The sequence below is a fragment of the Mus caroli genome, unplaced genomic scaffold, assembly GCF_978045245.1.
Source record: "Mus caroli unplaced genomic scaffold, Mus_caroli_1 scaffold_20, whole genome shotgun sequence".
Classification (NCBI taxonomy): domain Eukaryota; kingdom Metazoa; phylum Chordata; class Mammalia; order Rodentia; family Muridae; genus Mus; species Mus caroli.
In genome coordinates, this window is record NW_028227275.1 from 25275952 (window position 1) to 25290891 (window position 14940).

A 14940-nucleotide genomic window follows, 5' to 3' on the forward strand; every position below is an offset into this window, starting at 1 on the left:
TGTTAGTCATATGAGAGCTGACAAAGAAGGAAAAAGAGCAGCGATGTGGTGCAATATTAACAGGCAGCTGTCCCCTGGCTTCCCGATACGTGGGATGACTCGCATTGCTGAGCGGTGTGGTCACTGCCAAAGGAATGACCCTCTCACATTTCTTCCTGATTCGCATACGCCGCGGCCAGCTTGTCATCTCCCTCTTGGACTTCCCAGACACTAAGTCTGGAATGAAAATTCACCTGCCTCTGAATTGGCCACCGGTGGGGGCAGGGGTGTGACTTGGCTTCCCAGGCTGGAAGATTATCTCACCCAGCCCTAGCTATATAACGGGCTGGTGTGGAGGGGCTCCACAGGGCCAGCTCCAGGGGTTCATCTACAAGAGAGAAAAACATAGACTCACGGCTGCCAATATGATGGTACTGAGAGTAGAGGAGCTGGTATGTAAGACATTTTTAATCTTGGCTTTTATTTGAAAATACAGATGGTTTTTCTTTCTCAGGAATAATGTGGGGTTGTCGTTAGTGACTTCCTAAGAGAAGGTGGTTGAGTGAGTTAAAAGTAAATTTTCATGTGATAACCTGATGTTCATCTTAAGTGGGAGAGGAAGGCAGACACCTGGGATACCTGGAGCTATGCTCCAGACAGTGCACCGCCTGAAGGTGGCTGTCGCTGGAGAGGAAGGACCTCCTGTGGCATCGTTTGTGGACAGTTACCCCAGGATGGGTAGCTTTGCTTCTGACTTCAACATTTTCTTCACATACAGGTAACAGGCAAAAAGAATAGCAATGGGGCCGCAGGGGAATTCCTTCCTGGGGAGTTCAGAAATGGAGAATATGAAGCTGCTGTTGCTTTGGAGAAGCAAGAGGACCTGAAGACACTTCCGGCCAACAGCGTGAAGCAAGGGGAGGAACAACGGAAAAGCGAGAAACTGCGAGAGGCAGAGGTGAGGACCTCCCACGAAATCCTAGTGGGAGTGGGGTATGGAGGTCCCTGAGGAAGAGGGGAAGAGGCAGAGGTGAGGGCCTCCCTCAAAATCTTAGTGGGAGTGGGGTACAGAGGTCCCTGAGGAAGAGGGGAAGAGAGGAGGAAAACAAACAAAAACTGCTCTAAAGATGTCTTCGCCAGATATGAAGCACATGATGCAAAGAAGCAGTGCACATGGAAATGACTGGGGGAATCATTTTTGGATTCCTCCTGTGTGGAGGGTTGAATCAATGATTGAATGTGCTATGACCACGTTTTGATCAAAGGACAGACAGATAATGATAACCAGAAAAGCTCCAATATCACACACTGCCTACTCAATTTGAGCCAAGGCGATTTGTTCTTTTTGATAACATGAGTTGTGGCCCACGGGTCATAGAATAAGCTTGCCATGTTTATTGAAATTTATTTATTGATTTTTTGTAGATTACTAACACAAATTTAGAAGTGCAGCAGTAATCTCTGTTTCAGGGACTCTTGAGGGAGAATGGCATCGGTATTTATGAACTTTATCTGTATTTTCTATCCTTGGGTAAAACATATGTTAGTTTTTGAGAATGAGAAGACAAATTCTATAGAAATCTGGGCTTTATGGTACTAATTACAAAATGATTACTGAGAGACTATGTCGTGCCTCTAATCAATTAGTCAAGGACTAGTTCTACAAGCAAAGGAAGTAAATATGACTTAGATTAAAATTAGACCCCAAATACTTTAATGAAAATAAAATTCCTGAAGTCAGACACTCACTTAAAAGTGTTTTGGATTTCCCATTCTCAGCCCACTCACAGTTTGCTCAGGCTGTGCAGGGTTTGTTCAGGTACCACAATAGTTAGAACTCACTATATATTTTTCAACACTTGATTTCCCCCCCCCCCTTTCGTTAGCTCAAAAAGAAAAAACTAGAACAAAGATCAAAGCTTGAAAACTTAGAAGACCTTGAAATAATTGTTCAACTGAAGAAAAGGAAAAAATACAAGAAAACCAAAGTTCCAGTTGTGAAGGAGCCAGAACCTGAAACTATCGTAAGGACTGTTTGGTTATTGCACATCCTTATAAGTTGCAGGGGTGAGTCAGTCCTGTGGAGAGGTGATGGCAGCAAAACTCATGGCCACTTTCGATTTCTTTCCCCTTTCTCTCCTTTCTCCTCAATTTCTCTCTTCTTTTTTCTTTCCCACTTTCCCCTCTACTCTTTATGAGCATCCTCTCCCTTCTTCTGTCTTGTCTCTTCCTCTCCCTTCCCTTTGTCTCTTCCTCTTCCTTCTCCTCCTCTCTCTGTCTCCTCCTGCCCTCCTCTTCCCTCACTTTAGACTGAACCTGTGGATGTGCCGAGGTTTCTGAAAGCTGCGCTGGAGAACAAACTGCCAGTTGTAGAGAAATTCCTGTCAGACAAGAACAGCCCCGACGTCTGCGATGAGGTAAGCCTGTGCTGTACCTTCCTGGAGGCTGGCAAATACAGGCTCAATGTCTTCCACCTAAAAGTTTCTCCAGCTGTTGCTACATCTGCCAGTAGCAGAGAGAGAGAGAGAGAGAGAGAGAGAGAGAGAGAGAGAGAGAGAGAGAGAGAGAGAGAGAGAGAGAGAAAGAGAGAGAGAGATTATTGTTCCCCTCTGTCCCACAACCGCCAACACTAGATCAGCATGATGGATTGCATGGGGCTTTTCCTGTTCTCATATAATTCTGTTTGATTTATATGAGGTCAGTTCATCTTTAACTTCTTAGATCCTTGGTCTAGACTTCCATAAAGGCAAGGCCAAAAAATTACTTCTGGTGAAAGATATTATTAGTAGTGTCTTTGATCAGACCCAAATGCCCCAGCATTTGGAGGGGAAGGAGGAATTCCCCATCTAGTTCTGTCATTTGGCTTCCTGATTTGGAACAGTTACAATGCACTGTCTTCCTCTCAGTCTATCTGTAATCACAGTCTCATTCTATTAGCCTAATGGTTCATCAATACAAAGCAACTTGTCAGAAATCACGAATGTATTTTGCTTCTCTGGGGAACTGAGATGACAGCTCACACCAAAGCTGAATTTCCTTCCTAAAAAAAAAAAAAAAAAAAAAAAAATGAATGCAATGGTTTTTGATATTCAATCTAACAACAATTCTAGATGGAAGAGAGCTACCTGATGTAAGTAAAGAAAGGGATGTTTCAGCATTGAGATGGTTTTTGAGATCTGAAGTCCACTTCCATCCCTCCTCTGCCTTGGCCTTTAGCACTTAGGAAGGGTCTAGGATAGGAAGGAAGCTCAGGTTCTAGTTGCCAGATAGTTATTCAAACCCTGTAATTCCATTGAGCTCCAGCATTTGGATGCATAAAGAATTGCTGGCCTTTCTATCGGCTAGGTCATCACAGACCCAGCTTCATAGCTCTTAAAGGATTATGCACATTTTTTTTTATACGAACCACTATCTCTTGCTTTAATCTCCGACAGTATAAACGGACGGCACTCCACAGAGCCTGCTTAGAAGGACACTTGGCGATTGTGGAGAAGTTAATGGAGGCTGGAGCCCAGATTGAATTCCGAGATATGGTAAATATATTTCTTGCTTGGAAATGAGCCAAAATAAGCAGTCCTGAAAAGCACAGGAAAACGTCCGGTGGAGGGTGGGGGTGGGGGAGGGGGAATGGGCCCGATTGGATTGAAAATTGATCTGAGAAAACCAGTCAGAAGCTCATTGCCCCATACCTAGGGGAGGTGGGCGTTGAGACTAGGTCATATGGAAAGTATTTTCTGTACACACTGAAAAGGAGAGGCGTGTTTCAGAGAAGAGGAGGGAGTGAAAGCTGTTGAGCAGAACCCAGTAACCTCAGCAGAGAGTTTGAGCCATTATCAAATCAGTTGCTTTCCTGGCCTTTCAACACCCCAGTCCTTCCATCAGAAAGTACGGCCTTCTCCTGGCCCCTCAGCTGCCAGCAATGCATGAGAATTTCTTAGCTGCATACTTTGTATGATGGATGCTCATGGCCACCAATGAGATTTGGGGCTAGGCTGCATATGAAATGAATCACAGCTAAGGAAAGTGGCTGCTATCAGACCGTAATGATTCAGCCACTGTGATTTCCGTAAAGACTAGTATACAATATATTTTATACCCTGAAGATTGAACTGGAAAAATGCTTCATTTATTTATATGCAGCTCAATTTGACATTATGGCAGAATGGAAAAGGAATAAAAAAAAATCTAAAGAACTTAGCCTGAATTGATTCAAAGGACAAAATATTGGGAAAAAAAAAGGAAGAAGAAGAAGAAGAAGAAGAAGAAGAAGAAGAAGAAGAAGAAGAAGAAGAAGAAGAAGAAGAAGAAGAAGAAGAAGAAGAAACTAATAATAAGAAAGTTTGGATGAAAAGACACCCAACCCCCCAAGTTTGGAATCTGGAAAGTTCAGAGATGTACCAAACAAAGCAGAGAGGTGACAATCTCTTCAAAGAGCAGTGTACAATGACCACAGTGATTGACAGCTGAGGTCCCTATCCTGTGCTAATGTAAACAACCATAAAGAACCAGCAGGAGATGGCCAAAGAAAAAGAGGCACCTAGGAGGAAGCGATAGATCCAAATGAAGGTATTTTGGACTATGATCAGACCTACTAAAAGCTTTCTAAGGACATACACAAGTACAGCCATTCAGACACTCTTTAGCTGAGATGTTTAGTGGGAATCTCAGAGGTGACCCTCAAGACCAGGAACACTCAGTTTCCCATATTTTCCCAGGTGTTTAAAACAAAAGACCCACCCCTCACCCCGGACAAGATTCTCCATCACACTACCTTGCTTGTGTTTTTCCTTTCCCAAATAGCTGGAATCCACAGCCATCCACTGGGCATGTCGTGGAGGAAACGTAGATGTCCTGAAACTGTTGCTGAACAAAGGAGCCAAAATCAGTGCCAGAGACAAGGTATTTCCCCGTCCTTCCGGAGGCTTCTGTTTCCTTGAGAGTCCTATCCACCCACGGAGGTCCTCTCTCTGCTAGTCCTTATTCTGTGAACACCTCAGCCACACACCCACTTTGCACATGCCTTGAGGTCTCAGACAGTTTCTGTTCTCACTCATTCCACCATTTTCTGATTTTTTTTTTTTTTTTTTTTTTTTTAGCTTCTCAGCACAGCGCTGCATGTGGCGGTGAGGACTGGTCACTACGAGTGCGCTGAGCACCTCATCGCCTGCGAGGCTGATCTCAATGCCAAGGACAGAGTGAGTAGCTGACAAGTCTGTGCCAGCATCAGCTTCTTTGAAATCACGCAGATAAGCTGGGGTATTCTGGCGGGACTCACTTCCTGGCTTCCCACGTCTCATACCTGCTTATCCTTCTTCAAGGAAGGAGACACTCCACTGCATGATGCTGTGAGGCTGAACCGATATAAGATGATTCGACTCTTGATGACCTTCGGTGCGGACCTCAAGGTCAAGAACTGTGTAAGTAGTCAAATCAAGGGCACCAACTGTTCTGCTTTTGAGTTTCCAGAATTTCTCAAATATCTGAAAGTATTATGTCCATGGTAATAACTTTTGAGATACACTGAGTGTTCACATGCCTCTATTTGCATAAGAATAGCGTAAGACTTGGCATGAATTCAGGTCACAGGGTCAAACATGGGGAAGACTAGAGATTCTGATCTGACCTTGGAGCCTAACAGTTCTTTGAAAGGTTGATCTTGAATGAAGGATGGTCAAAATTGTTGACCTTTAAAATACACATTGTGAGACTGGAGAGATGGCTCAGAGGTTAAGAGCACAGGTTGCTCTTCCAGAGAACCTGAGTTCTATTCCTAGCAACCACACACTGTCTCACAAACATTTATAATGGGATCTGATGTTCTCTTCTGGTGTGCAGGCATAGCAGTTATATACATAAAGTACATAAATAAATCTTTAAAAAAAATCCCACATTGGATAATTCTAACCTGCCTTGGTCATTCCTGGCTGAAGAGACCCCAGAGCAGGTAGAAATATATACACTAACCTTTCCCCAAATAGCTCCTAAGTACCCAGAACTGAAATTAATCATTATCAAATCTGGACAATTCCAAATAGTCCTTTGCTCACAAGAATGTAAAATGTTGCCATTCCTTCTGGGAGTCACCTTGCACTTTCTGATTCTTTTTTTAAATAACTACCATTCATTTTCCACTTTGACTTATATGCATGAGTCTCAAAATAATTTCCTACATTATTTTAAGTCCCAACGTGCTAATTAAACCTCATCTTTATGCAGGAAATGTAAGCAACTTTCCCTCTTGGCTCCAATTCCCAGATAAACATCATCTACCATAGCTGCAAAAGATAAGGGCTCCTTCCTCCCTCCCTCCCTCCCTCCCTCCTTCCCTTCCTTCCTTCTTTCCTTCCTCCCTCCCTTCCTTCTTCCTTCCTTTCTTTTTTCTTTTTAATTTAATTTTATTTGTAATTCATTTTTTTACACTCCATATTCCATTCTCCACCCCTCCCCATCCACCCTCTGACTTCTCCACATCCCACACCTCCTCCCTATCCCACCCCATCTCCACATGGATGCCCCCACCCCCACCCCACCTGACCTCTAAACCCCTTTGGGCCTCCAGTCTCTTGAGGGTTAGGTACATCATCTCTGAATGAACACAGTCCTGGAAGTCCTCTACTGTATATGTGTTGGGGGCCTCTTATCAGCTGGTGTATGCTGTCTGTTTGGTGGTCCAGTGTTTGAAAGATCTCAAGGGTCCAGATTAATTGAGACTGCTGGTCCTCCTACAGGATCACCCTTCTCCTCAGCTTCTTTCAGCCTTCCCTAATTCAACAACAGGAGTCAGCTGCTTCTGTCCATTGGTTGGGTGCAAATAACTGCATCTGACTCTTTCAGCTGCTTGTTGGGTCTTTCAGAGGGCAGTCATGATAGATCCCTTTTTGTAAGCTTTCCATAGCCTCAGTAATAGTGTCAGGCCTTGGGACCTCCCCTTGAACTGGATCGCACTTTGTGTCTGTCACTGGACCTTTTTTTTCTCAGGCTCCTCTCCATTTCCATCCCTGTAATTCTTTCAGACAAAAACAATTATGGGCCAGAGGTGTGACTGTGCAACTCCATCCCTCACTTGATGTCCTTTCTTCCTGCTGGAGGTGGGCTCTATAAGTTCCCTCTCCCTACTATTGGGCATTTCATCTAAGGCCCCTTCCTATGAGTCCTGGGAGTCTCTCCCCTCCCAGGTCTCTGGTGCATTCTGGAGGGGAGGGGTGTCCCCCTCAACCTCCTGTTTCCTGAGGTTGCCTGTTTACACTTTTTCTGCTGGCCCTTGGGGCTTCTTTCTTTTTTACAAGTAATAAAAGACTATAAGCAGAAATGATTGGCTTGCATAATAGTCACTAGGACCAGGCAGGTCACATAAATGGTGTCAGTGAGAGACTACTACGGTCTGTGTAGGTGCTATTGATGGTGGCTCTTGTACAGCACCTTGAGGCATTTCTATCACAAGTCTTTCCTGATTCATATTCTCTCTCTCTCTCTCTCTCTCTCTCTCTCTCTCTCTCTCTCTCTCTCTCTCTCCCCTAACCTGAGCATAATCTAGTCTACATTGATTAGCATATCAAAGCTGCCAGTCTGCAACCTCTGGGATCAGGAGCACTTCTGAGCTGAATACAGATAGAAGTACTTAGGACTTCTCATATCTAAGGAGAAGAATTGAATTGAGAAGTGGTCTGGTTTTAATATGTGTAAAAATACCCTAAGACATGTGCACAAGGGAGATCAAATTTCTGTCTGAAAATTATTTATTTGCTTCACTAACATCAATTTCAAAGCAAGTACATTTTATAAGAAGCCCCAGTGAAGATTCTGAAACCTACAGAGCGGTCAGCAGCTGGGTAGCAACTGATTGGTTTCCCGCGGCTTGATGGCAATATGCTTACCACGAACTCAGGAACTGACTTCTAGATCCATTGTCTCAGGAGAGATAATACATCCTCAGAGCCCTTTCTGCAGGGTACTAGAAATACCTACAGACATTTTTGAACCTCACCATGACTTGAGGTGTTACGTTACTGTAGGGACCAGGGAATTTTTTTTTTTTTTATAGCACCACTGATAGTTCTGTGGACGGTAGATGGAAAAGCCAATAAAAGTATCATGAAAAACAGGGACAGGATAGTTTGAATAAACTGTATGTAGACCATGCATAGTAAAACCCATGTACTCTGATAATGTACCTCATCAGCATAGGTGCAGAGAGTGCAAACTAACAGGCACCCGGAAGTCAAATTTCCCTTTCTTCTGTGTAGGCTGGGAAGACCCCCATGGATCTGGTGTTGCACTGGCAGAATGGAACCAAAGCAATATTCGACAGCCTCAAGGAGAATGCCTACAAAAACTCTCGCATAGCTACATTCTGAGGAAGGAGACTCAACGGGAGCTGTTCACAGGCATTTTTAAAGCATTTCCCAACAGAAGAGCAACTAGCAATAAAAATCCAGCTTTTGTTTGCCAGCCAAATAGGGAGAGATGCTTAAAGAAGCTTCAAGAAAGCACTGGGTTGTAGGTGTTAAAATATCCTCTAGTGATGTTCACCACTTTTATTTATTCCTACCTATTTATTTATTTCATAGCACCGGTATTCAGGCTTTCATGAGCATCATTTTGGGGGGAGCAAGACTTCATCTGTATGTAACATTCAGAGTCTTCCCATAGCTCTTAAACCGCGTGGGTGAATGGTGTCTAATTGCACCCCTTTGTGTTCTCACTTGCATAAAGCTATTCAAGGTACTTTTTAAAAGGCAAGGGTTGATCCCCGCAGCCCTTCTCTGAATTCTCACTGCTGATATCTGAATGAAGCAACAGAAGGCACGCAGTAATGCAGACGGGAATGGAAGTGGTTCTGCAGGACTGGCGCTGAGGCTCGCCACTCTGGCGCTGAGGCTCACCACTCACCCACAGATTTGGTTCAGTTTGGTTGTTTACCAGATCACATGATGTCGATGTCCCAAGGTGAAGGCAACGTCAGGAGTGCGCATGTAGGGAGATGGAGGGAGTAGGCAATGGGGCCACGGAAAACTGAGTTCGATGAAAGAAGAAATCAAAAGGACACGCACTGTAAATGTATAAATGTATATTGTGTTGTATGTATATTTTATATTTATAATAAATGCAAACTAATTCTCGGCTGTGTTCTAAGGTTTTTTTTTTTTTTTTTGGTTTGTTTGTTTGTTTGTTTGTTTTTTGTCAGATCAGTGGTAGGGATTTCTCATGTAAAAGGGGCCATCTAGGAAGGGGCTCATTATTTGTCAGTGTTTTCCAGCCTTTTCAGATTAGAAATCTCGGGGGATGGAAAGATGACTCAGTGATTAGGAGCACCAAGGGTCGGAATTCAGTTCCCAGAAGCACAGGAGGACTCGCAGCAATTTGTAAAGAGGGTGGCAGACCTGATGCTCTCTTCTGACTTCATAGGTACCAGGCATGCATGTGGTGCACATACATATGTGCAGCAAAAACACTCATGTACATTAGAGTAAAACAACTCTAAAAAATTTAATAAGAAATGGAGGAGGAAGAGGAAGAGGAGGACCAGGAGGAGGAGGAGGGCGGGAAGAAATACCTTGTAGAAACCAGTCTTGGTACTCATGGAGTGATGATAGATTACCCAGGGATCTTGATAAACTGAAGAATTGCCCTCAACTGGTGTCAGGTGTGTGTGTGTGGGGAGGGGGGGAGTAGTGAATCTGCATTTCTGACCAGCTCCTGCCACTGAATTACGATACAACCCCCCAAAACAAACAAACAAACAAAAACTAGTTGTTGTTTTGCTCCAATAGTGTGGAAAAAGAGACCCCTGGTGGGAAGAATGATTACTGCAGGTTAAAGAAGCAATTCTTAAGTTTTCATCTGGGTTCTTGACTCGCTAATTAGGAGCCTATCAATCACTGTATTGTGGACAGGCGCTGACAGGATCAAAGCCCCCCCCCCGCCCCCCCCCCCAGAGAACATTCTGGGTCAATGGCTTTTGACCTCCAGCAGGAAAAGGTTTGTTGCCAAATGTTGAGCGGAGGTGAGAAAAAGATTGTCTCTGAGCTCCTGGAGCGGACAAGTATAAAGAAATAAGTAGGAATAAACACACAAGCCTAGTGAAGGGAATGGGTAGAATGCTCTCTTTGAGCGTCTAAGATGTGGAGGTCTATAAATGATGGAGATGGGGCAGTCATGATTTTTTTCTTTTTGGAGGTGGTAAGATTGAGGGACAGTCTGAAAAAAAAAACAAAACCAAAAAACCAAAAAACCAAAAAACCAAAACGAACAGCCGCAGACACACGTGGGTTGGGCTGATGGCCAGTTTTCTTTGGGGGCCCCTTTCTTTCTGTCCCCCTCTCATATGAAGAACCGAATGGCAGATTCATTCTGTCAGTTCTTTCTCTGTCATCCCTCCCTGGCCACCTGAACAGAGATCTAAGTCAGCGGTTCTCAATCTTCCTAGTGCTGCGACCCTTCAATACAGTTCCTCACGCTGTGGTGACTGCCAACCATAAAATTATTTCATTGCTACTTCATAACTGTAGTTTTGCTGTTATGAATCATAAAGTAAACCTCTGTATTTTCCTATAGTGTAGTCGACCCCTGAGAAAGAGTTATTCCACCCCTAGGGGTCATGACCCACAGGTTGAGACCTGCGGTTGCTCATCTAAGGTCTGGGCATCCAGTAAATGTTTCCAATACAGACTGTTTCTCTTGCTCATGTCCATATCTGCCTGGTATAACGTGGACATAATAGTATCTGACCAAAGTGTCTTATTTGAGCCTCTTTGCCCCAAAGAGCTTGGGGGTTAAAAGGAGAAAAGACTTAAAAATAAGCTTTGCACTGTCACGTTTAAACCTTTGTACTAATAAAGAAGTAGAGGGCACTGGAGACCGTGCAGAATGATAGCAGGTAGACAGACTGGCTCTGACTATGGCTCTATCTTTGTAAGTGGAAAAGAGAAATATCTAAGGGGAAAATTCCATTTCTATTACACAGATAGGTCTCAGAAGCCCTTGTCTCCCCCTGAACTAACACGTTGCTTATTGTAAGGAACGCAGGACCCAGGAGGCAAAGCTATCCGCAGGTGCACCAGCTTCCGAGCCGCAGCCCAGGCCCCATGTAACCATGGAAACCAATCCATTTTGTGTGTGTGTGTGTGTGTGTGTGTGTGTGTGTGTGTGTGTGTGTGTGTGCGTGAATGAGATAAGGTTGCAGTAAGGGAGGTAATGTGTAACGCCTTAGTTATGATTGACTGAAATTTGTTAAAAAAAATCCCTGGTCTGTGTGGCGACTCACTCAATCCAACGGAGACGTCGTGCTGAGAGATGAATCCAAGTGGACGCCCAGCGCCAAAGGAGAACTCGACAGCCGGCATCGTGTGAGTCAGCTCAAGTGGGAACCCAAAAAGCAGCAAGAGACGTTGCAAGCTTACCTGACGCATGCTGCCATCCAGCCAGTCTACGACACCGGCCAGATCGGTGGTTTGTGAAATGTGTGTGTGTGTGTGTTGAAGCGCGTGCGCGCGTGTGTGCGTGCGTGCGTGCGTGTGTGTGTGTGTGTGTGTGTGTGCATACTTATGAATAAATAAACGGTTTTAACCTTTCCTCTGAGTTCGAGGATTTCCTTTTTGCCTCTGTCATTAATCCCGATTCACGACAGTTTCGCAACACTTACGGTCTTTTTTCTTATGTTCTCTTTGTCATGGAAGGACATATTTTACAATGGAGAGTTCTGGAAGTTATTCTTGACTTTATTTTCACTCAGAGCTTTTGATCGTGACCAAGTTTTATCAAACACGCTGACTTCTAGTCCACTCTGTAATCTGTGCCCTCCAACCTAGGCAAAGCCTGAAACATCAGGATTACTCAAACATCCTTCTTTGAAAAACAAAAAACATGTGTGTGTGTGTGTGTGTGTGTGTGTGTGTGTGTGTGTGTGTGTGAGAGAGAGAGAGAGAGAGAGAGAGAGAGAGAGAGAGAGAGAGAGAGAGAGAGAGAGAGAAACCATGTGTGTTCAGAAGCCCAGAGGCCAGAAGAAGGTGTGGGACCCCCTAGAACTGTAGTTACAAGTGGTTTGAGCCACCCAGCCTGGGTGCTGGGAACTGAACTCAGGTCTGGAGGTGAAGCAAGTGCTCTTAAGTTCTGAGACCCTCTCCAGTCCCACTTCTCTATTTTTAGTTGTGGCCAGAAGTTTCCTAAAATGCAAATCTGACCCAGCCAGTCTCTTTCAAATCCTTCAATGGCGTCCCATTTCTCTCGGGATCACATGCAAACCCCTTGTCTTAAGATATCTTTAAGCTTTGGCTGCTGCTATTCTTTTTCACTTCTGGGGATTAAAGCCATAGCCTCCGAGAGGACGCAGGTGAGTGCCCAAACCTGATCTGTACAGCACCCCGCAGCCCAACAGTGCTCCCATGCCCTCTTCTGTTTTCTTTTGTTGCTTTCTTGTATCAGAATCTCCCTAAATTGACCTGAATGGCTTTGAACTCTTTCTGAGTTTAGGCAATCCTTGAATTTGTGGCTTTCTTACCTTGGTCTCCTGAATAGCTGGACTCTAGGGCTGTGCCTCCAGACCTGGATCAGGAATCCATCTTCTTCCAACACTGGTTGATTACATGTGTGCGTATAAGTGCCACAGCACAAGTCAGAGGGACATTTGTGATAGTCAGTGCTCTGCTTCCAACCATCTTTAAAAAAACAAAACAAAACTGCTTCTTTCATATGCTTTCTTTGGGCCTTTGGCTGTTGCACCTGGTCACCTCCTCTCCCCTCTCTCTTCTCCTCCCTCCTCTCCTCACAGGGCTCAGGGCCAGGTCCACTCTGGACTCTCCCAGAGTCCTTGCCTCTGACTGTGCTCTCCCACATATTTATAATAAACTTCCTCTTTCACCAACCTGGGAATAATCATGTTCTTTCCTTTTAATTTTTCTTTATTAACAACTTACTTTAGATTTCTTAATTAACCCTATTTTGTCTCAATGTGCATGGATCTTTTAACTAACTTTTGTTGAGTGTTTAAGTTAATCTTCCCATCATTTTACACACTGTAGGAGTGAATATTCATATGGGTGCACTGTTTCTACCCAGCCAGTTCTTTTTATTCTTTTTCCTAAAACTGGGAGGATCTCACTATGTAGCCAAGGCTGGCCATAAACTCAAAGATCCTCCCAAGGGCTGAGATTATGGTGTGAGTGACTATAATCTCAGCCCTTGTCTAGCTCTAACTTGACTTACTTTTCAAGAATACATTGTAGAAGTATTTATAAGGTTAACATCAAATTATGGCCACTTTCAAAATAGTCTACAGCCTTTCCCAATTGTGAAAACACTAACTTTGTGTCCGTTTTAAACTTTCCCAACCTAACCAGCAAGCATATCACCAATGACTAGTAAAGTGTGACATTTTCGTACCTGTTGAGTGCTTTTTGATTCTTATTTGCTCGATTGTTTTAAAAGTGAAGTTGGTCCCTCTTGTAATGAGGATCTTATACAAATGTTTTATTTACTGAGGGCATGCTCTGCAGAAGGGGAAATAAGGCAGGATGAAAGAGGGAAGGATGTGGTCTCAGGAGAGAGCTATCCCCAGCTAAGACCTTGAAATACTAAGCCCTTGAAGTGTTCAGGCTCTGGCCCCAGGCTAACCTCATAGTGTAGTTAAGACTGCCCAGGCATCGTAGGGGTAAGGTAAATGCTCTGGGGGAAGCGTATTTCTTAGTATCCAACTCTGAGACATCTGGAGCACAGGTCTGCAATCCTGGGGAAGGGATCTGAACAGACACTAGCACTATTTGTCATGGTGTTGTGTCTGAGACATGATCTGACTATGTAGCCTAAACTGGTCGTGAACTTTGTGTATTGCCCTGCTTTGCTTCAAAGTCATGATTGGCCTTCCCAAGCTTCTTGAATGCTAGGATTACCATTGCAATGGTGGGATGCTGCATGCCTTTTGAAAACAATTCAGGTACGGTGATTCCAGTCTCTTTCAACGATAACTTGAAGACGATTTTCCTAGATTGTATTGTTTCCAGAATATTCTATTTTTTGTTGTTGTTTTTCAAGACAGGGTTTCTCTGTATAGCCCTGGCTGTCCTGGAGCTCACTTTGTAGACCAGGCTGGCTTCAAACTCAGAAATCTGCCTGCCTCTGCCTCCCGAGTGCTGGGATTAAAGGTGTGCGCCACCAGGCCCGGCTCAGAATATTCTAATTTCATAGTGCTAGAGACTGAACCTACAATTCAGTGTGTCACCAGTGAGTCACATTCCTAACTTCTAACATAGTTTTATAGAAATCAATTGACATTTAATTTTCCAGTTTCAATAATCATACTTGAGTCTATTTCAATCTAACATCTTTTTAAAATCTACATTTTGTCCTTTCACTTGTTTTTTTGTTTTAGAGATGGGTCTTGTGTAGCCCAGGCTGGTCTTAAACTTGCTATGTACCCGAGAATGTTGGTGAACCACTGATTCTCTTGTTCTCACATCCCAAGTTCTAGGTAGGGATACAGGTTCACATCACCTCCTGGCTTGTTTTTCTGTGCTCTTTTACAAATTCAGCTTAAATTTAAATCTTTGAACCACCTGAATTTACTGTGGTTGTGTATTGGTGTGATAGAGATCTTAGTTTTTTCTTTTCTCCAAAAGGATAAGAGCAGACAGTGAATGGACACTTTCTATAGGCCCTGCTCTAATGCTTCTATGAATATTAATTATGTAATGTTGGCAGTAATGCCATCTGAAAGGAAAAAGGTGAAGTGAGGTAGAGGGAGATTTCAGTTTGTCTTTAGTCTATGCACTTTAACTTCCCCAGAGAAGCAATGTTCCCAAAGTGAACACCCCAGCACATAACTGGACTGTGACCTGCGCTCCCTACTCTTTCATGGATCATTCCGAACCTGTCTCATTAGGAAGCACAAGTGACCAATGCCTGTACGTGCTCAGTTAACTTTCTCTTTATGAAGATCCAGGCCCTCAGCCCACAGGATGGTGACACTCA

The 14940-nt window shown here is 43.9% G+C and overlaps 1 protein-coding gene across 1 annotated transcript; it reads left to right on the plus strand.

Moving 5' to 3' along the window:
- Positions 1–318: 318 nt before the first annotated feature.
- Ankrd1 (ankyrin repeat domain 1) lies at positions 319–9100 on the plus strand. Its single transcript, XM_085833989.1, has 9 exons — positions 319–431; positions 758–937; positions 1866–2003; positions 2289–2396; positions 3414–3512; positions 4780–4878; positions 5076–5174; positions 5298–5396; positions 8223–9100. The coding sequence occupies exons 1-9, from the start codon at positions 405–407 to the stop codon at positions 8331–8333; spliced, it is 960 nt and encodes a 319-aa protein (XP_085690115.1). The 5' UTR covers positions 319–404; the 3' UTR covers positions 8334–9100.
- Positions 9101–14940: the final 5840 nt, after the last annotated feature.

Excerpts from the sequence above, each read along its gene's own strand:
- Ankrd1 (XM_085833989.1), top strand. The coding sequence starts at position 405 with ATGATGGTACTGAGAGTAGAGGAGCTG. Across the intron at positions 938-1,865 it reads AGAAACTGCGAGAGGCAGAG|CTCAAAAAGAAAAAACTAGA; the intron begins GTGAGGACCTCC and ends CCCTTTCGTTAG. Across the intron at positions 5,397-8,222 it reads ACCTCAAGGTCAAGAACTGT|GCTGGGAAGACCCCCATGGA; the intron begins GTAAGTAGTCAA and ends TCTTCTGTGTAG.